The sequence below is a fragment of the Chelon labrosus genome (genome assembly GCF_963514085.1).
Source record: "Chelon labrosus genome assembly, chromosome: 20".
NCBI classification, from domain to species: Eukaryota; Metazoa; Chordata; class Actinopteri; order Mugiliformes; family Mugilidae; genus Chelon; species Chelon labrosus.
In genome coordinates, this window is record NC_140353.1 from 11,388,340 (window position 1) to 11,409,428 (window position 21,089).

Consider the following 21,089-nt stretch of genomic DNA (forward strand, 5'->3'; position numbering starts at 1 on the left):
TGGCAAGGCGGTGCGATGGAAATATGGCATGTGGTTAACCAAGTCCGGAAGTAGTTTCAGAACCCTTCGGCTGATCACAGTTTGATGTCCAGATCCAGTCAGAGGTTCAGAGACAGGCAGAGACTCACCAGGAACAAGCTGTGGCTGTGGACTGTAAAGGCACCCGAGGTCTTGAAGGTGATGCGGCCCTCCACTGCGGGGTACACACGCTTCATATCAGAGATGTATTTGGCCAATACAGAAATGTCCATATCACCTGCAAGAAATGAATGGAATAGTCATATTTGGTATAAACAATTTGGGGTTTTATGCAGAAATTGGAGAGGAAATGTATTATTAGTAGTTGTAGTTGTATAGTAAAGTGGCAATCCGACTGAGTGATCTTCCATGTGCTTGGAATAAAAACTGCCCGGGTGCAACATGTTTCAAGCTTGCTGCATCCCTTCGGTCTTTTTCCTACAAGCTCTTCCTGACTCCTTTGGGAGGATGTTCTGACGTGACGTGTAGTGCCAAGTTCGTTAGTACAAACGCAGGAATCTAAATCCGAGGACCTGCTTACTGTCGCGCGGTCAAAGTGGTCAGATCGAATTCTCCGCCTTCTAAATACTCCGGGAGAAAGTCCAGTCAGAGAGGATGTGGAGAGTGCTGACCAGCCCTTTTAAACGATTGTTCCAAAAATAACAAAAACAGTAAAGCAGCCTCATTCCAACAGGAAAGAAAAAAGAAAAGCAGGGAAGGACTCTCTTAAAGAATATGTGCAAGCCTTTTTAACAGTCTGCCAAATTTGAGGAATTTGTTGAATAAGACACTGTAAAAGTTGTGTTTTTGCTTAGTTTTTAAGTAACACGCAGTGACACCAAAAAGCAAATTAACCATTCTCTCAGCTCTTCTTTCTGGTTGCCTCGATGCACATCAAAAATAATGTCACGTAAATTCTCTTGTCCACCACACACGAGCATAATTACCGCATGTGTCCGCTGCCCACCTGTATTGTGCTTCACCAGCTCCTCCTTGACCATGTTATAGCCATCGCCTCCACCAACCATGTACGAAGGCATGACCACGGTGTATGTCTTCTGCAGGTCTAACGGTTCGTACTTAGGCACACGGCACTCATTGCAGAGCATCGACAACGATACCACGCGCTGGTTCACCGGCTTGGAGAGGTCGAACTCTACGTGAATGCCTGGAAGAAGCCAAGAAAAAAATAAAATGACAAATTGTTATTAAAAAAAATACACTAATGCAACTTTTGAGTTGAGAACAATAGCTTTTTCTGCTCCGTGTGGAGCTGGAGACAACAACTGGTCTGCACAGGGTAGCTTAACATAAAGACTGTGAAGCTAGCTCACAGCTACCTGCACAAAACCACAAGTTGTCATTTTAACAATTTGCTTTTGGCAGGGAATGCAATATATGGAGTGGCAATAACATAATTGCAATGTTGGCCGTTGATAGCGACATGTCACACTGATCATTACTGATTACTTTTGAGGTTTGATACTTCATCTACGTATTGAAACAACACTGCTGCTGGTTAACTTGGCACGGGGCTGGGAGGCCTTTAGCCTCTATGGAAAAGAGAAACAATGGGCCTTCCAAAACACTCGAGCTGTTTGTGTCACAGCTTTTCCATTTTTCCGTAGTTCTTCTGAACGGTTGCTAGCTACTTTGTGAACCTCACAGTCTTACCTTTCACTTCTGTATTAACACTGTAAATCAGGGAAGTAACACGATCAACCTTGAAGAGAACCAGGCTAGCTCTTTTTCCCATTTCAGTCTCTAAGCTAAGCTAAGCTAAGCTAAGCTAAACTAAGCTAAGCCCTTGCTGGCAACGGTTTTAGACCTTAGACTCTATCTTCTCATCTTAAGTTTGCTTTTAACTTTGCATGTGCAGATACAATCTTAAGCAAGCTGGTAAACGCTGGAACTTGCTGCGCAGCCGTTATCTATTCATGCAAGCGGTAAACACCTCTGCAGGTGGGTATAGAAGAATATTTCCTTCCAAAACCATTTCTCAAATACAAAACCTGAGCTGAGAAAACAATTAACGTGATTATGTCCGTCTCTGGATTATCAAACAGTGTGTTGGCGGAGGAGCACAGGAGCCTGAAGACAAACCTGAGACTTGAAGAAATTCTCCCGACTTGCTTCCGTGTCTGTGAATGGAGTGTTCGAACGCCTTTTTCACCGTTGACCCTTTTATCTGGACCAAGTCAAAGGTTCCTCCGAATGGCATTACAGTGAGGATCTCCTCCATCGTTATGGAACCTAGAAGTAAAAGGTAAATACCAAAGAGAACTGAAGCCGGTGCAAAGTGGCCTTAATAATGAAGCAGTATTTCAGAATAGAAAAAACAGTAGTACCGTTTTTGTAGTGCTCGTCTATCGCTGCCCTTATGGCCCCACTGTTCAGCATACATATGCTCACGTGATTCCACTGCAGATCGCTTGAATACCTTATATTGTGATAAATCTGTTGATGAAAAGGGGAGATGTTATACGGCAGTAAAAAAAATCCCTTCTCTCGTGCTTGTAACCTGTGCTGTCCCTAAAAAGATCTGTAAAGTGGTGTTTACACCAACCTTCTTAAAATGCCCCTAACCCTTGATTCCTACTAATTCCCACCTTAGGGTGAATGCTGAACATGCACAGGCATAACCTGCCACAAGATTACAACCTCTCATAGTGAAGACAATTTCTGGGTAGACAGTAAAATAATGAGTGAATGATAAGATGTATTGTAAAGTGTGGCGTAATTATCACCATAGCGTCACAGATCAGGTTTCCGAGGTTGCACTCCCGAAATCGACACTCTTCAAACGTCCCATTCAGGTAGACTAAGGTCTGTCCAACGTACTCCGATGAATAATGAGTCAAATTTATCTTCCACTCCTCAACATCAGCAAGGATGCCAGGATCTGAAAGTCAGAAACACATACACAGGGGATTGTGATCGTGCCTTTAGTGTTTTTATTTTTTATCGCACTGCAACATGATGACCTGATAATCTCGCAATTAGTAATTAAGTCTGTGAAGGTTCTCAGGAATCCTGGTCAAGGTTTATCTAAAACAAATCTAGGGATTACTGTCGGCGAGAGATAGCTAGAGTCTGGGAGCCTGTTGGACGGCATGTCTCCAAGTTGACTTTGTTTTAGATATCTCAGAAATTTGAATCAGATATGTCAGAGTGCATCGGGATCTCATTAGCTGTTCATACCCATTTAATCGCATCTTACTCGGTTGATTGAATGGTGATCATTTTGACTTGTGACACAGCTCTTGGGATATGTGTAATTATTAAAGTGCAGAGTGTTGTTGTGATCTACCTTGAGTTATGCTGCTGTCCATTAGGATGGGGTTTCCAACTGCTTTTTGCACATTACCGGCCTCATCAAAGGTGACTTTTAAGTATCCGAGATACTTCCCAAAGGCAAAGGCCTGGACCACGGGTACTTCTCTGTTATCATTAGACCTTACCATAAATGGATATGGACCTTCTGGGTTTTCAGTGGATGGGGCTTTTCCTGCAGAAAAAAAAAAGAAAAAAAAAAAGTTGCATTTTGCAGTGCACCGCTTCCCACTTCCTCTCACAGTGAAGCGATCTATTCAATCGTAACAACACTTAAGCAGATAAGAATCAGGAAATAAATACCAGTGTAGAGGAACGTATTCGTGTGTCCTCCAATAACAACATCAACGCCTCGCACATGCTTGGCTATTTTTTGATCCACTTCAAAGCCGGAGTGTCCCAGGGCAATGATCTTATTGTAGCCCATAGTTTTGAGCTTATCTACCTGAACCTGAAGCGACTTCACCTCATCCTCAAACTTCAGGTGTTGTCCTGACACACGGAGGAGAGAGGAGTGCGCATAATCAGAGACTACATTCTTACGTTGGATAAAAAAAGATAAATCTCCATAGTGCATTTGAAAACATGTCTTGGGGAAGCAAAGCTTTACCTCAACAGTGTGCAACCGGTTAAAAGCTTCACTGACAAATCAACAGATTGGGTATTTACCTGGCATGGATAAGAAGGGGGTCTCTACAGTGGTGTAGCCAACCACAGCCACTTTCTCTGAGCCCACAGTGAAGACTTTGAAGGGCAGGTAGTAGCCACTCAGTTTTGAGGCCAGAGTGTCGTCAGGTTTGATGTTGGCACTCACTATAGAGCAGTTTACATTCTGGAGGAAGGGCTCGATCAGACCCTCCACTCCGTTGTCAAACTCATGGTTTCCAAAAGCCTACATTACAGCAAAGACTTTCATTAACTCGTGGACTCTATTTAATCAAATAATATATATATATATATATATATATATATATAAAGAAATAATGCAATGCATATTCAGCTATATGACTGCACTTTTTTTAAAAAAACAAAAAAACAAAAAAAAACACTTGTGCGATAGTACTTACCATGGCATCATAACCAAGTTTGTTCATGAAATAAGCTGCCTCAGCTCCTTTATAGTAGTTGAACCAGACAGTTCCCTGAAACTGGTCTCCGGCATCCAGAAACAACACATTCTTCTCCTTTTTCCGAATCTCCGTCACTTTCGTGAACCTCCTGGCGACCCCAGCGAAGCAGGGACCCTGCTCTGGGCACTTTCCCGAGTCCTCGCTGGTCTCCTCGATGCGTGCATGGTTGTCATTGGTGTGGAGTATCGTCAAGTCGAAGGTCGACGCTGCGCTCCAGCAGCTTAGAAGCAGGACGAGGCAGAGCGAGCTCCGGAGAGCGCGCGGATGAGAACAGAAACCCATCGCGTCGCTGTGCGTAAATGCGCGCCAGAGACCAAGAATGTATAGCACACGAAATAGGCGTGGGCTCTCCGGCCTCAAACGGGATGTGGTGAAGCACACAGGAAGATGTTGAGGTAAGAGCACATTAGAACATTTCCACTTAGAGAATATGAGAAAGCCTATTAAGCCAAGAAAAATATTTATGGTTGGCTGTTATCATCTGAAAAAAAAGGAGTGCATCTGGATCTGGGCCATAATGTATGAATTAAAAGAACAATTAAGCGTTTATGTATGATACATTTATAAAGTCAACGTCACCAATCGTGATGTGGCAGGTTGAGTGTTGCTCCACCTCCACTCTCAATTATTATCACCTGGGTCTGACTGCGCAGTGGTGCCACCTGCCTAATTGGTCATGCCTGCCGCCTGGCGTTCATCCGGTGAGGGCTCTATCTGGCTATGCTCCGGTTGCGGGTACCGAGCTGTGACCTGTAAGAGGGGTTGGCCGTGCTGTTTTCGTGCAGCCTCGTGGGGACTTTGATGAGTGTGGCGTCTGCTCTCTGCGCTCACCGCGAGGCTGTGACTGTTTTGGGCTGTGTGTTGAGGTCTCTTCGCTCTGGTGGGCTTGCTCTGTTATTATTAACTTCTGCTAGCTTCAGTCCTGCTGTTCCTGTCTGCATTTTGTGATGTCATTGCTTTACCACTCCTCCAGAACCTATACAAGGCCTCCCAAAAGACCTTGAGACCCTTCTCCCTCCAAAAGAACGAAGACTTCACATGTGAGTGAATAATTACTGGTGCTTGTTTGTGCATTTTGCGTTTGAGTATGAATTCCAGTAATGCCATTTTTGTTCTTTGTTAGGTTGCTGTGTGCATAACTAGTTAAACTGAGATTATTATAAACTGGGTGGTAACTGGATTAAGAAAGTAGACTTATTTGTTATTTATGATTGTAATGTATTTATCCTATCTGTAGGAAAATCCTCCACAAACCAGTTTTTTTTGTAGTTTGGATCCTGTTTTTAAATGTGCACCCTACAATAGATGTTCATACATCCCGTCCATCAACATAAGCTGCTGGAGCTTTCACATTTTTTTCTTGTTTATTTAGTTTAATATTCAGTTAATATGTTTACTACTACTCCTACTCCCCGCACACAGCTGAGTTTTGGTGTAAAGTTTGTTTTATTTCATGATTGTCTTGTTACTTTTTTTTGTTGTATATTTGTATTTGGTTCCAGTCATTCAATTAGTTATTAATTCAGTTCAATTCAGTTTTATTTATATAGCGTCAATAACAATACAAATCGTCTCAAGACGCTTTACAAAAACCCGGCCTAAAACCCCCAGAGCAAGCCTGAAGGCGATGGTGGCAAGGAAAAACTCCCTTTTAACAGGAAGAAACCTTGAGCAGAACCCAGCTCATATGGAGGGACCCACCTGCCTAAGGCCAGCCGGGTACAGACAGAAGAAAGAGAGAAGAGAACAGCAAGATAAACATACATCTGTCATAGATACACATATCTGACTAAAGCGTACATGTGGAATCTTATGATACAAACTGATGATGTTACATGACAGTTTGAAAATGTAAGAGGAGTCATAGGCAGGTTGGAGAATTGTTCATTCAGGTAGGAGTGGATAACTGCAGGATTCCATGAAGACTGGGCAGGCTGATGAGACCACGACAACAGATGTAGTATAGAGCTCCACAGGAAACGCACAACTCCAGGCCAGAGATACTCACAGGGGGGGGGGGGGCACACAGCAGTAAAATATGAACGGGAGTTAAAGGAGAGATCATAATTACACAGCAGTACACATTCTACATAGTAATAGCACAGAACTGCATGACTAGTAGTATATAGGAAATTAGAGGGCAAGAACTCTGTGCCAGAGAAAAGAAAGTGGAGGATGCGAGAGAGGAGAGAGAAGAAAGAAGGAGGACTTGGTGCATCGTCCCCCTGCAGCCTAGGCCTATAGCAGCATAACTAAGGGATGGTTTAGTCCAGCCCTAACGATAAGCTTGATCAAAAAGGAAAGTCTTAAGCCTGACCTTAAAAATAGAGAGAGTGTCTGCCTCCCGAACCCAAACTGGGAGCTGGTTCCACAGGAGAGGAGCCTGATAGCTGAAAGCTCTGCCTCCCATTCTACTTTTTGAAATTCTAGGAACCACAACTAGGCCTGCACTTTCAGACCGAAGTGATCTGTTGGGATGATATGGTACAATAAGGTCTTTAAGATACGATGGAGCTAGGCCTTTAAGGGCCTTGTATGTAAGGAGGAGGATTTTAAATTCTATTCTAGACTTTAAAGGGAGCCAGTGAAGAGAAGCTAAAACTGGAGTAATATGATCTCTCTTGCTAATTCCTGTCAATGCTCTTGCTGCGGCATTTTGAATCAATTGGAGGCTTTTTAAAGAGCTATTTGGACAGCCAGACAGTAATGAATTACAGTAATCCAGTGTGGACGACACAAATTCATGAACTAGTTTTTCAGCATCACTCTGAGACAGGATATGCCTAATTTTGACGATATTACGCAGGTGAAAGAAGGCAGTCCTGGTCACTTGCTTTATGTGACATTTAAAGGACATATCCTCATCAAATATAACACCAAGGTTTTTTACAGTAGTACTGGAGGCCAAGGTAATGCCATCCAAAGACACCACGTGATTAGATAATGAATCTCTGAGATGCTTAGGACCGAATACAATAACTTCTGTTTTGTCTGAGTTTAAGAGTAGGAAATTACAGGTCATCCAAGCCTTTATGTCTTTAAGGCATGCTTGGAGTTTAACCAACTGATTAGTTTCATCTGATTTCATGGATAAATATAGCTGGGTGTCGTCTGCATAGCAATGAAAGTTTATGCCATGTTTTCTAATAATCTTGCCTAATGGCAACATGTATAACGTGAAGAGTATTGGTCCTAGCACAGAACCCTGAGGAACTCCGTAACTTACTTTTGTATAAGTAGAGGAATCATTATTGACATGAACAAACTGGAATCTGTCAGATAGATAGGATTCACACCAGTCTAATGCAGTTCCTTTAATCTTGACCTCACTTTCAAGTCTCTGTAGTAAAATATTATGATCAATAGTGTCAAATGCAGCACTAAGATCTAGCAGAACAAGTATAGAGACAAGTCCACTGTCTGAAGCCATGAGGAGATCATTGGTAACTTTAACCAAAGCTGTTTCTGTACTATGATGAACTCTGAAACCTGACTGAAACTCTTCAAACAGACCATTCTTGTTTAAGTGGTCACACAACTGATTAGCAACAACTTTTTCTAGAATTTTGGAAATAAAAGGAAGGTTGGAGATTGGTCTATAGTTGGCTAAAACATCTGGATCTAGAGTGGCTTTCTTCAGTAAGGGCTTAATTACAGCAGTCTTAAAAGACTGAGGCACATATCCTGTTAATAAAGATAAATTTATCTGGTTCAATATGGACGTGTTAATTAATGGAAAAACTTCTTTGAGCAATTTAGTTGGGATTGGATCTAGAAGACAAGTTGATGGTTTAGATGCTGTAATTGTTGAAGAGAGCTCAAGAAGATCTACTGGGGAGAAGGATTCCAGATATTGATAAGGTCTTACAAAAGTTTCTAATGTCACTGTACTTACATCTTTAACAGCTGTTGGAAGGATGCCTTGAATATTTTCTCTAATGCCAACAATTTTATTAGTAAAGAAGCTCATGAAGTCATTACTACTGAGGGCTAAAGGAATAGATGGCTCAACAGAGCTGTGGCTCTTCGTCAGCCTGGCTACAGTGCTGAAAAGAAATCTGGGGTTGTTCTTGTTTTCTTCTATTAATGATGAATAATATGCTGTTCTAATACTACTGAGAGCTTTTTTATAAGTTGTTAAACTATCTTTCCAGGCTATGCGAGCTTCTTCAGAATTAGTGGAATGCCAAATTCTTTCTAGCTTTCGGACTGCCTGTTTTAAACAGCGCAACTGTGAATTATACCAGGGAGCTAGCCTCCTCCGATTCATGACCTTCTTTTTCAGAGGAGCAACTAAGTTTAGAGTTGAACTAAGCGATGCTGCAGTGCCATCGACAAAATAATCTATTAGTGCAGGAGTTAAATTGTGGTTGCTGTCGTCCACAACATTGGCACATGGCACTGGGGTAAATAAAGAAGGAATTAGTTCTTTATATCTAGTTACAGCATCATCAGATAAACATCTACTGTAATGAAATGTCTTTTCAGTTCCTGTGTAATCCATTACTGTAAATTCAAAGGTTATGAGGAAATGATCAGACAAAAGAGGGTTATGAGTAAATACTGTTAAACCTTCAGTTTCTATGCCGTATGTTAGGACAAGATCTAAGGTGTGATTAAAACTGTGAGTTGATCCATTTACATTCTGAGAAAAGCCAATTGAATCTAATAATGATGTAAATGAGGAGCTAAGGCTGTCACTGACAACATCAACATGGATGTTAAAGTCACATACTATAATGACTTTATCTGTTCTAAGAACTAAATCACATAAAAACTCAGAGAATTCAGCTAAAAACTCAGAATAAGGAGCAGGTGGGCGATACACCACAACAAAAATAATTGGTTTTTGTATTTTCTGGTCTGGATGGGGAAGACTAACAGTAAGACTTTCAAATGAATTAAAGCTCTCCTTAGGTCTAGGATTAATAGATAAATCAGAGTGGAAGATTGCTGCCACTCCTCCTCCTCTACCTGTGCTTCTAGGAATATGATAATTACTATGACTGGGTGGCGTAGACTCATTTAAACTAACATATTCATCATCCTGTAGCCATGTTTCAGTCAAACTAAATAGATCAATCTGATGATCAGTTATCAGATCATTCACTAAAAGAGATTTGGATGAGAGAGATCTGACATTTAAAAGACCACATTTAATTTTCCTATTCTTCTGCTCTACCAATGAACTTGTACTGATTTGAATAAGGTTCCTATGAGAAACTCCTCTTTTGTTATTTTTTGGTTTAAATAATCTGGGAGCAGACAGAACATCTATAGAGTTGATAGAGTTTAGGGTGTGAGACAGTCCTAGAGAAGTGTGTAAGACTACAACTCCGCCTCCTGGTCTGAACTCTGGGTTGTCATGGTTTCGGGGGGGTTAATAAAATCGGCCATATTCCTAGAGATTAGAGCAGCACCCGCTAAAGTGGGGTGGATGCCATCTCGCCTAATCAGACCAGGCTTTCCCCAGAAAGTGTGCCAATTGTCAATGAAGGCCACGTTGTTTGCTGGACATAACCAGCGATGGAATGACGACGTGCGACTAAACATGTCATCATTGGTCAGGTTGGGCAGGCGACCAGAGAAAACTACGGAGTCCGACATAGTTTTAGCAAACTTACACACCGATTCCACATTAAGTTTTGTGACCGCCGATTGACGTAACCGTAACTACATCTCTCGTCTCGAACAATGTACGTCACTAGAGAACTATGGCTGTCTCCTTGTTGAGCTTTACCGTCTTCTTCCAGGACGAAGGCAGAAGCATCAAACGAGGTGAAAATCATTATAAATCGGGTCATGTCGAGAGCTGTAGTTACACGAAGGGAGTTTTGGTCGGTTCTGTACGGGCCAGCATGCGGGTAAGCGGTAAGCGACTTGGACTTGTAGTTCGTTTAATTACGTATTTTCCATAGCGTTTTACTTAACTATCTTGCGACAAACTGTGACATTCTTGACACGTAAAATCATTTTTTATTCTGAAAAACAATATATGTATAATCCAAGGCACAAGTCGATCGGGAACAGAAAATAATTTATCTTTCGCCATAGACTGCCGTTCATATTTTTTCGAAAGATAGGTCCCATGGAGGCAATCGGAAGGGGCGGGACTTCGGCTCTCTATACAGTAATAGCACAGAATTGCATGACTAGTAGTAGATAGGAGATTAGAGAGCAAGAGAAAAGAAAGTGGAGGATGCGAGAGAGGAGAGAGAAGAAAGGAGGAGGACACGTGTTTGGTGCATCGTCCCCCAGCAGCACTAAGGTTATTAGGTTCATTCATGTGGGTGTGTGTTTCAGTTCCGGCCTCCTGTCTTTAGCTGTACAACCTATCTACCTGAGTGTCCCACCACAAGCAGTATTGTAATTTTCTTTCTTTCTTCTCCAGGACAGGAGCTGGCACGGCAGACTTCCCCGGTGGTGGTTCCCCTCTCACTTCCCTTAATTTGGCGCGTGGCACGGGGGGGTTTGGTTTGAGTTGTACCGCCCTCTTTTTTTTTCTTTTTTTTCTTTAGTCTGTCTGCCAAGTTAAGTCTTAGCCCTATTCCTGCCATTTGTTTATTTTCCACTGCAGTTAACAGTGGTTCATTATTTTGACACTCAAGCTGTGATGTTTAGCATCTCTGTGTTCTTCTAAACAATTTTTAATCAATAAATCTTTGTTATATTTGGAAGTCCGTAATAATGAATGTAATGTATCTGTGTGACCTTCTGTTGGTAAGGGTGCTGGTTAGAGTGCAGTTCCCCAGGTGGCATTGTCAGGCAGCTTTCCCTTTCCCCTCCATTTGGCCACGATGATAACACAAAGGTTGGTTTTATTACTTGCTCTAGTCAAAGATTTATTCATCCTTAATAAAAACAGTTGGGACTTAAATTCATTTATACAGATCGTCCGAGAACGGATAATATTTATGACTTTCAGTCAACTGTTAAGTTATAGTTGTGAATTAATAAGAAGTCAGATTAGCTGAGTATCCTAAGTTTTTTTTTTTTTTTTTTTTTTAAGTATTTTGAAATGAATTTCATCTTATACAGGATATACAGGATGAGTTTTTGTTCAGGATTTATTTTCTTTGCTTCAGGATATGTTTTTTAAATGATTTTAATTATGTAGCATATGTTTACAATCAGGCTTCGTTTTGACTGTGTATCTGAAAGGTTAAAACATTTTATTTAACCTTTCAGATTAATTAAAAGAATGTGATCATAGACTCATGTATCACGTACAAAATATTCTGTACATTATAGTTGTGTATGTCTCTCATATCTCTAGTGTTTTATATATAACCTTAACAGAGGAAGTCCTGTAGAGTTTCCTCTTTTCCATGAACCAGTGAATCCCCGCCCTCAGAAAGCAGTTCTTTGAATTCATGCTGTTCATCCATCAGCACCCCTTGGTGGACAAACCAGGACAAAAACACTAAATGTTATTCAATGACGAGCATTCAATGTGGCATGTAAAGGGTTTAACCTAATGGTATCAGCCACTCATAAATGACCTGCCGTTATTAGTCATTAATACAAACGTCCACACATGCATAATGAAAGGACCACAATTTCTGCTTCAATTCATTAACAGATTGACAGGAACACTGAGACGATCGCACCTGAGCATTCTCCAGTGTTTACTGAGAGACTGCAGATCAGGAATCCAGACGTTAATCTGTGTGAACGCTTTACAGCAGCACAGAGAGATGAACAGCTGTTATTGTCGTGTGGGTGAGCTATGTTTAAATGATGTTGCATGCGTGCCTCTTGACATATTACCAACAGCACCTTCCGGTAATTTATAGTAATGTGTACATGTGCAACACTGAGTGCACAGAAGACACAAGCAGGGTGCCGTTCATCAAAACTCTGCTCCACTGTGCCTCTGGTGACGGAGCCTTTGACAACCGAAGTGCAGGTCAGCTGCTTGAAGAGTACATCAGGCCGAGTCTAAACAGTGAGCGGCCGCTCTTTGCCGCCACCAGCAGCTCACCAAGTGATGTGCAAAAGCTTCGCAGTGCTTGCCAGAACTGGCAGAGTTTGCATCTGGTGCAGTTTGACACATGAGTTGACACAGATAGACAGCTGCCACACACACACACACCCATGCGCAATGATGTTGTGTTTCTCCAACCTTTGAGAAACACTAAACCCTCCCTCCCATTCTCTTCTTTCTATTTTTCAGTGTTCCTTTTGAGGACCAAACCTTCAAACCTTCAGCAAATACATCTCTGATAAAGTGGGCTAACTTTCTGCTATCCCTCATGGAAGCGAGCCAGTAAATCATGTGCTCACGCGCTCTCTGCAATGCAGCTCCCACAACAACCCTGCATTTTTACATTACATTACACTACGTAGCTTATAGGATTACCCACGGCCTCAATATTCAGATACTGCTGACAAGCTGATGAAATTTCAGTGATGCTTGTTCTGTGCATGAACCCTGTGCCCGTCCTGCTCAGTAGCCTCTCCCTTTCACACCCCGTGAGGCAACACCCACACCAGCACTGATGTGTGCTATTAACACCTGTCTGCCCGCTGTGGATTAAGCATGGTCACCTCCTCCTGCTATGACCCCGGGTCTCTGTAAGAAAGCATAAACACACAAAATGTGACAGCTTGTACCTCCAGGAGGAGGGAAATCTCATCTCACATACTTATATTATCAGGTCCTCTCCTCATATCTCTGAGCAGCATGTCAATTGCAATATTTGCAATCTATACCGCCGGGTAATCTTCCTTTCATTGTTAAAATGAGGCCATCTGTGATGCCGTAGTTGCATGAGAGAGAGTGATATGCATTATGCAACATGGCTTCAGTGAGTGACACAATGGTATCACTGCAGCATCGTTGCCGTGTCTCACTAAATCGATTCCACGCTTGCTTTTTTCCTCCTCAGACTGTGGACCGGTTCCAGCTGATAAAAGTCCCCGCAGTGCGTTTCTCATGTGAACATCTTGTTTCTAAATGGACTTGGCCACTTCTACTCGAGCCAAAATGAGCTTGACCGCAGCAATACCAGCCCGTTATCAGTCAGCACTCATCATCACCACTTAGCTCATTTCCTGTCACGTGTTTTCCTCACGGTTCCAGAGAGTGCTTTTAACGCACACGTTCTCCTTTCTCCTGCGCGCCGAAATGCTCCACAAGTGAGCAGACACTCGCTGGAATGTGCACAGCGTGGTTGTCCTGAAAATGGGGCAGAGACCTCCAAAAAGTGGCACAATCCCCCAACACGGGGTCAACAGCGACTTCATACGATAATCAGATTTGGAAAGCCAGAGCCCAGAAAGCCTCCGGTTGCAAATAGAAGGCCGTATCTCACCCAATACATTTTTAGCCGAAGGCCTTTGAGAGCTGGTTGGCGGAGCAGAAGGCGTCCTGTCAGATCAGAGCAGGGAGATGGCTTCTGTATGTCAACATGTGTCCTATATTTGATTCTTTCGTTGTACTCAGAATGTAGTCATCAGATTTTACTTACACATAAGTGCCACACAAAGTAGTAAAGACAAAATATCTGGTCGTTAACAACTCCAGGACACGCAGTAAACGACACTCAGACTCTCTTGAGTCCGCAAACTCAAAGCACTTTCTTTTGCCCACCGCCCCACCGCCCCACCTTCTGTTGTTGCTCTACAAAAGTGTGACTCAACCCATTCTTCTGCTCTTTCCTCTGTTTTTTCAACTCGTTAACTGCGTCCAATAAGAACAAAATAACACGCGTCACACACAATGCCTCCAACATGAGTGGCCTTCCCACGCCCAACAACATCTTAGACCTTGACCAACAACAAAGCCAACACGGGCGGAGCACGCACCATAACACGAGACCCGTGGCCTGGAAACGGGCACGTTACAGCAGGAGTTTGGCCCCATCTGTCATAGCAGCACTAAACAAAATACATTAACCCTTGAACATTTATTTATATCATGTTTGTTAAAAAGTAACAAAAAGAAAGAAATGTAAATGACTTGGTGCGTGTCAGGTCTAACGATGATAAACCTCCCTCTGTGAATCCGTAATATCCACTTACGCAACATCTAGGCCCCAGATTCCAAACACGGCTGACCCAGCTGCTCAGCTTGCCGACTCCTCTCCCGTTTTTCGTCTCGCAAACACTCGGATAAGAAGGAGCCGTTCCCTACGGCGCTGGTTTGGGGTAAGTGGAGAGAGGATGGGTTGAATGTCATAACAACAGGGGATCTGCCCTGATTTGGGTTTGCCCTATTTGGTCTCGGCTGATGCAGCTGTCAGTTGTCAAGGAAATAGGGAGACGGCCACAATAACTAAAAAGGTTGCCCCGGAAAATGTGTTTAAAGTTCTCTTGATGAACTTCAGACCAAGAAAGTGCAACAAAACGTGTAATTAAATTGCAGGGCAGTCTGCTCTTCCTTATTTTTACCTGTAATACCTCACCACAGTCAGCTGAAAATGTATAGTTACAATAATGTGTTGCACTAAAGCTAGCATGCTAACTAGCAAGCGCCTCATTTTGTAATATTCTACCACAAGATGGGATAGCAAGTCAGTGCAACATGGTAGAAGCTCTTGGAAGAGGGATTGTGTTTTTTGGATAACACGCACATCTCTACTGCGCCTATGCTTCCTCACACAGGACTTATGAGGCCCCCTAAGCACGTGCATCAGACGATGGCAAGGCCAGGAGGCCTGGGCCCGTATTCCTAAAGATCCTGAGAATCCTCTCAGAGAGCTGCTATCTTAGCCTAAAAATTCCCAGTAAGGAATCTTGGCTTAGGAGTGATTCCAGAAAATTCTCAGAGAACTCTGAGTGAGGAGGTGTGGTTGACCCCGTTGCAAGGTATGAGTCATCATTTCAAACGGTGTGATTGGTTGATCCTAAAAGCTGGATAAAAATACACTTTTGGTGATAATGGGCCTAGAATGGACCGTCAAATCAGTAGACTTAATCATAGAATCTAATCTCTATGAAGACCGGCCATAAGAAGCAGTGTTGGTTGGCGTTCAGATCTTCCACAAACAGAACAGCAATGGAGGAGAAATGAAATAGGAAACCCAACTGGACAGAGGAACAGTGTTTGCTTCTGGCTCAACTGGTCAGTGAGAATAAAAGTGTTTTGAGAGGTAGATTTGACCCCAGTGTCACCTCTGCTGCATTGCTGCATTTTTCCTGTTGCTAAATACCTCAGTGTTGTGATGACTTTCATGTCTGGTGATATTGCGATTGTGGCGTTAGGTTGGAGAAGTAAGCGCATCTCTAATGAGAGAACCACGAACATGATTCCTGCACGATCCGATCCGAATACGGCCCCGGGAACGTATTCCTAAAGATTGTGAGAATCCTCTCAGAGAGCTCCTAACTTAGCCTAAACATTCCTAGCTAGGAGTCTTAGCTTAGGAGTGATTCCAGAAAATTCTCAGGAACTGTGGTTGACCCCGTTGCTAGGTATGAGTCATCATTTCAAGAGGTGCGATTGGTTGATCCTAAAAGCTAGATAAAAATACACTTTTGGTGATAATGAGCCTAGAATGGACTGTCAAATCAATAGACTTAATCATAGAATCTGATCTCTATGAAGACTGTGTAATTATAAATAATATTTTACATAAAAATAAATAAAAAGTAAGCTGTACTTTAAAAAAATATCCTACAAAATGTGTGAAAACTCCCACTTGCACAGTATTCACATGCTGATAGTTCTATTTATTTGCTTCCATTCATTTACCATGCTGGTCATTTTTCATCCATATGGTATTAACGAGGGTAAAATGGCTCAGCTTTCATCAGTTTCTGTGATTGCTAACCGGCTGATAAGAAGCAGTGTTGGTTGGCATTCAAATCTTCCACAAACCGAACAGCAATGGAGGAGAAATGAAGTAGGAAACCCAACTGGACAGAGGAACAGTGTTTGCTTCTGGCTCAACTGGTCAGTGAGAATAAAAGTGTTTTGAGAGGTAGATTTGACCCCAGTGTCACCTCTACTGCATTGCTGCATTTTTCCCGTTGCTAAATACCTCAGTGTCGTGATGACTTTCACGTCTGGTGATATTGCGATTGTGGCTTAGGTCAGAGAAGTAAGCGCATCTCTAATGAGATCAACCACAAACATGATTCCTGCACGATCCGATCTGTAGCGTTTAATTAATGAAGTCATTGTGCCTAAGAAATAGGAATAGCTTTTATCTTTACCAGGATCTACTCTTAACTTTGAGGGGAAATTCTTGGAAAACATCATGATTCTAAGAATTTTCTTAGAATTATGCCCTAAAAATCTTTAGGAATACGGCCCCTGGTCCCTGAAGCAAGCTGAGATCACATATGTTACCCGGCAGATCATCATGCAGGTTGGTTGCGTGATGATTTCTGTGGCTTTCCCATGTTGTATCATAATTTGCCTGGCAACGGAAGACACGGACGTCCATGTGTCATAGAAACTGAAGTTCTGATTAAGAAACAAAAATAGCGCCGCTCCTGCCTCCCTCACTGCCAATTTTCCATTTTTCCATTAGTTAGGATTCACTGGTTTTACAGCGATATGTTCCTCACTCTGATCAAATATTTTTTTTACACACCTCTTTACGAGATGCTTGTCTAAAGATGCACCATTTTTCTTAGAAAGAAAAAACGGTGCGTGCAGTTCACCTCATCCCTATGCATCCATGTACTGTAGGTGTTCATTCCATAAATTTCCGCGAAAAATGGAAAATGAAGAACCAGACATTTTCCAAATGAGTTGGTATAGACTAAACAGCTTAAAGGTAGAGGGCGTTCTGATTTACAATGACCACATGGTTCAACCTGGAACACAAAGTACAGCACAAGCCACAGACAGCTGCCATTACACACCACATATTTTCTCCCCTGGATGCTCCTCAGTCCATTTATTGACTATATACTTGAAATATGACAGAATTAAAAGTGAACATCAGATCAGAAAGTGTCACCAAAATGCGTTATTGTAGGTAAAAAATTACTTTCTAAAATTGTCCGCACTTGGCGTGACACCCTGTGTCACCTTTGAGGCTTACCTTATTACACGTCTAAAAATAGGACTTTGCGGGGCCTTGTCAGATTGGAGGTCGCTGCTACTGTGGCGCGCAGCAGTGACTTTAGAGATGAGAGGGGATAACAGAAACTGAGTCACAAAAATCACCCCTCGCTGCTGCCGATGCCGAACTGGGTCACGCTGGAGCTTCTCCCACAGAAAACTAAGACAAGGAGACAAAAACGGAACACCACTTTAGGACTTTTTTTGATGGAGTTTGAAACACAAGTTTGTACGTTCTTCTAATTTGCTCATACGTTTTTTTCCGCAAGTTCCATTCGTATCTCTGAGTGTTCTTCCTTCTGCTGCAAATAGGCTGCTCCCACCTCATGTGTTTCCGTTCTTTGAGTGAAATTGAGGGTGTGAAAAACAACATGTTTTTTTATTATTTATTTTGTGGGAACTGTGACATTGTTGGCTGTTTGGTGCCCGTGCATTAGCCACTCGTGATCAGTCAAGGGGTACAATCACGAACACACGGGAGGGTCTGTCTCACTGAGCCGTGCCTGAGGTTACCCTCTGCTGAGCGCGGCCACAAACCAGCGAGTGTTGCTTTTTTCCCAGCCTATATTTGGAATTCAAGTCTTAAACCGCGCAATTCGTATGCAGATATACGCCGGGTATTCATTAAAATGCCAAGAGCTGTAGCAAAATATACAGCGTTATTAAGTTTGAGCGCAAATTCAATAAAGCTTTCTTGCAACAGATGCAGTCAGTTCCCCCAGAAAGAATCCATGAATAGCATTAATGCAATTAGCTGGGTTCAGAGGAAAAGGTAATTGCTAATGTAGTTTTCAAAGGCGTCAGAGGTATTTGCGTGTGGATTATGAGCGGATGAAAGACGTACTCCTGAACTGTGTCACGTTCGGTCTCCTCAGAACATTCTGTTCACTGATATGTGAAGCGCTTTTTCAACCTTTTAACTGTTGTTTGACTCTTGTGCTCGAGAGCAGATACGAAAAGAGGAAAACACCATCAGCTGGAAATGTTTATTTCAGAAACTGAAAACACACTTTTATAGAACGCTGATTTTAATCACAAACATCTGCACTGATTTACTATACTAGTTTAAAAAATATAGTTTCTATTTTAAATCATCACATTTTACTAGAGGGCCTCTGACCAGCGGTGCATTACTTTTCTGGTCCATTTGCTGGTTTCCTGCACTCTTTAAAGCTCTGTGAGATTCCTTCATGCTACATCAGACCATAACTGTTTGACACAATGGTCTCTCTCTAGTTTTATCAGAGGACAAAGGCCACGTAACTTTAATTTCAACCTTGTGTGCCCACCATCAAAAAAGGTAGAAAATGTATATATTTATAATAAAAAGCAGAGAGAAAAGACGAGCCAGACATTTCTTGTAACGTCACGCGGACTTGTTTGAACACACTTGGATGTCTTTTTTTCAACAGTCTGTTCTTAGTTCATCTGGTCCTGGCCTTGACGTCCTCGGCTCACGTCACTGTTCCACATCTGTCCACAGAACAGCATCTGAGCCAGCCGTCCAAGCCCTTTTATGCCACACGTGATGCAGTGGAAGGACTCCAAGATCACGACCTGCTGACCTGATAAACTGGTGAGGAGTATGCAAGACTGCGACATACGACTGGTCAAAAAGTAAGCCAATTCTTAATGACTGCAGTGTATGTCATCTAAACCAAACGGGCTATAGTTTATAAGATGTGATCCTGGTCATTAAAACACTCAAATGCATCACTTAATGCTATTCAGACGTCCACAAGGGAAATTGCTTAGTCACAGTAGCTTGAGAACCACATGATAAAATAAGATTAAAATTTAAAACATATCAGCAAAAATCTGGTAAAATAAAATAGCATAAAAAATTACAAAATTAGCATATGAATAAATGTACAAGAAATAGAGACACGTAAATATATATTAGATACTCAGGAAGGATTAACGATTAAATCAAAAGATTTAAATTAGCAGAAAAAGTCCATTTAGGAAATATACTGTTGTTACACCCCTCTGCATCTTTACTGGCCTTGCGGTGGCTGTGCAGGCTTCTCTGGCTTGCGCTTAATCACCTTAACCAGCCACATCTGAGAGGACTGAATAAAGGGCCTCGTTGAAGAGGCCTAATACGACCGCTTTTCACCTGCAGAGGCTCACCATGCGTCACCTGTTGCCTTTTAATGAAATATAAACCCCTTATTTATGTAACTCTGTAATGTGCCTCCACTTTATGTTGTGGCCCTCGAGCCAGGTTGTAACACTATTGTCTGCTGCCCACAGAATATGAGCTTTGTGGATTATATTTATTGAAAGGCTGTGGTGTTGCACTGGTTTTGGGCCTAATAAATTATGGAGTGAGCGCAAAAGTCAGTCGTGTTAAAATGAAATGTGTCCTTAAGCACGTAACCGTGATAAATCATGGCTCACACACTGTTTCTGGGTGTGATTATGCTTCGAATCCTAAACTCGTCTCTGCATAAAATTAATTTAATCACTTAAACAGTCTGAAAAAGTGGCACGCAAAAAAAAAGAAAAGAAAAAAAGATTATATTTGCTCTAAAATGTTAGCTCCAATCTTGCCTTAACCAAACCAGCTGAGACTCACAGATGTCAGTCAATTGGGAATCAGAATCCCGGTCGGCGCTGTGTCAAAGTCAATTTCAATTAAAAGTTTCTGGTGTAGAAAGGCGTGTGACTGCTCCAGCTGCTGGAGATGAGAAAAGAATATATAACAGCAGATTCATTACTTGTAGTTGCTTGAGTTCCTCAGTTTGGAAAAGGGGCAGTCCTGGTGTGTGTTCATGAGGCAGATTGCATAATTTATAGATATATATCCTGACCAGACTAAAATTCATTCGGCTGCTGAATGGGTTATTGCCCACTGCAGCCTCAGTCAGGGAAAAAGAGTGCACCTGAGCTCCGGCACGATGCACTGCTGAATGAGAGCAAGGGGTTCAAGCGCCGCCTCATGTGTCACTGCAGCGGCCCGATGCCGATATCAATGACAGCTGCTTTCGCACATCGGACGTGCCAAAAGTGGCAGGATTCACTGTGTGAACTCTTCATGCAAGTAAATCTCCCAACCATGAATCGACAAAAGCATCAACACGTTGTAACGCCATGTCTGATAAATCCATTTTTAAATCCAAGCTGTCGCAAAGGCTTATAATACTCAATCAATGGCTTTACCGAATCATTTTATAATGAGTATAATCTGTCATGAATAAATTAAATTTGATCGCAACGCTCTGAAGCACCGGAACCGTCTTGTGTACAATAATGGCTTGATGACTTTTCATGTTATATGATTTATTCTGAAGGAGAAGATTGAGGATTTTTGCAAATTCATATCAGTCCAGGATTGGTCTGGAGTGGCGGTTAAGCCGGCCCTTGGTTTTTGGTTTTGTTTTCTCCCCTGCTTTTATAAAAATTTAAGCTAAATACTGCATCGGGAAACGTTAAGTCAGGGACAACCATGTTTCCATCACCTTTCAGTGTCTCATATGTTTTTTTGTCCTCTTATTTAGCCTGTCGTTTTTAAGCACTTTACAGACACCTAATAAGTAATTTATAACATGCAATCACACAATTATAAGGCTGTTTTAGGTGAA

The 21,089-nt window shown here is 42.1% G+C and overlaps 1 protein-coding gene across 1 annotated transcript; it reads right to left on the reverse strand.

Annotated features, from left to right (window-relative positions):
* Positions 1-98: 98 nt before the first annotated feature.
* LOC311505021 (snake venom 5'-nucleotidase-like) lies at positions 99-4,817 on the reverse strand (the record flags this gene model as incomplete). The annotated part of the gene is made up of 9 exons (XM_084568409.1): positions 4,419-4,817; positions 4,021-4,243; positions 3,655-3,843; positions 3,329-3,526; positions 2,766-2,920; positions 2,367-2,475; positions 2,122-2,271; positions 986-1,186; positions 99-256 (listed from the first exon to the last, which is right to left on the reverse strand). Exons 1-9 carry the CDS (start codon positions 4,761-4,763, stop codon positions 99-101), a joined length of 1,728 nt encoding a protein of 575 aa, XP_084424535.1. The 5' UTR covers positions 4,764-4,817.
* Positions 4,818-21,089: the final 16,272 nt, after the last annotated feature.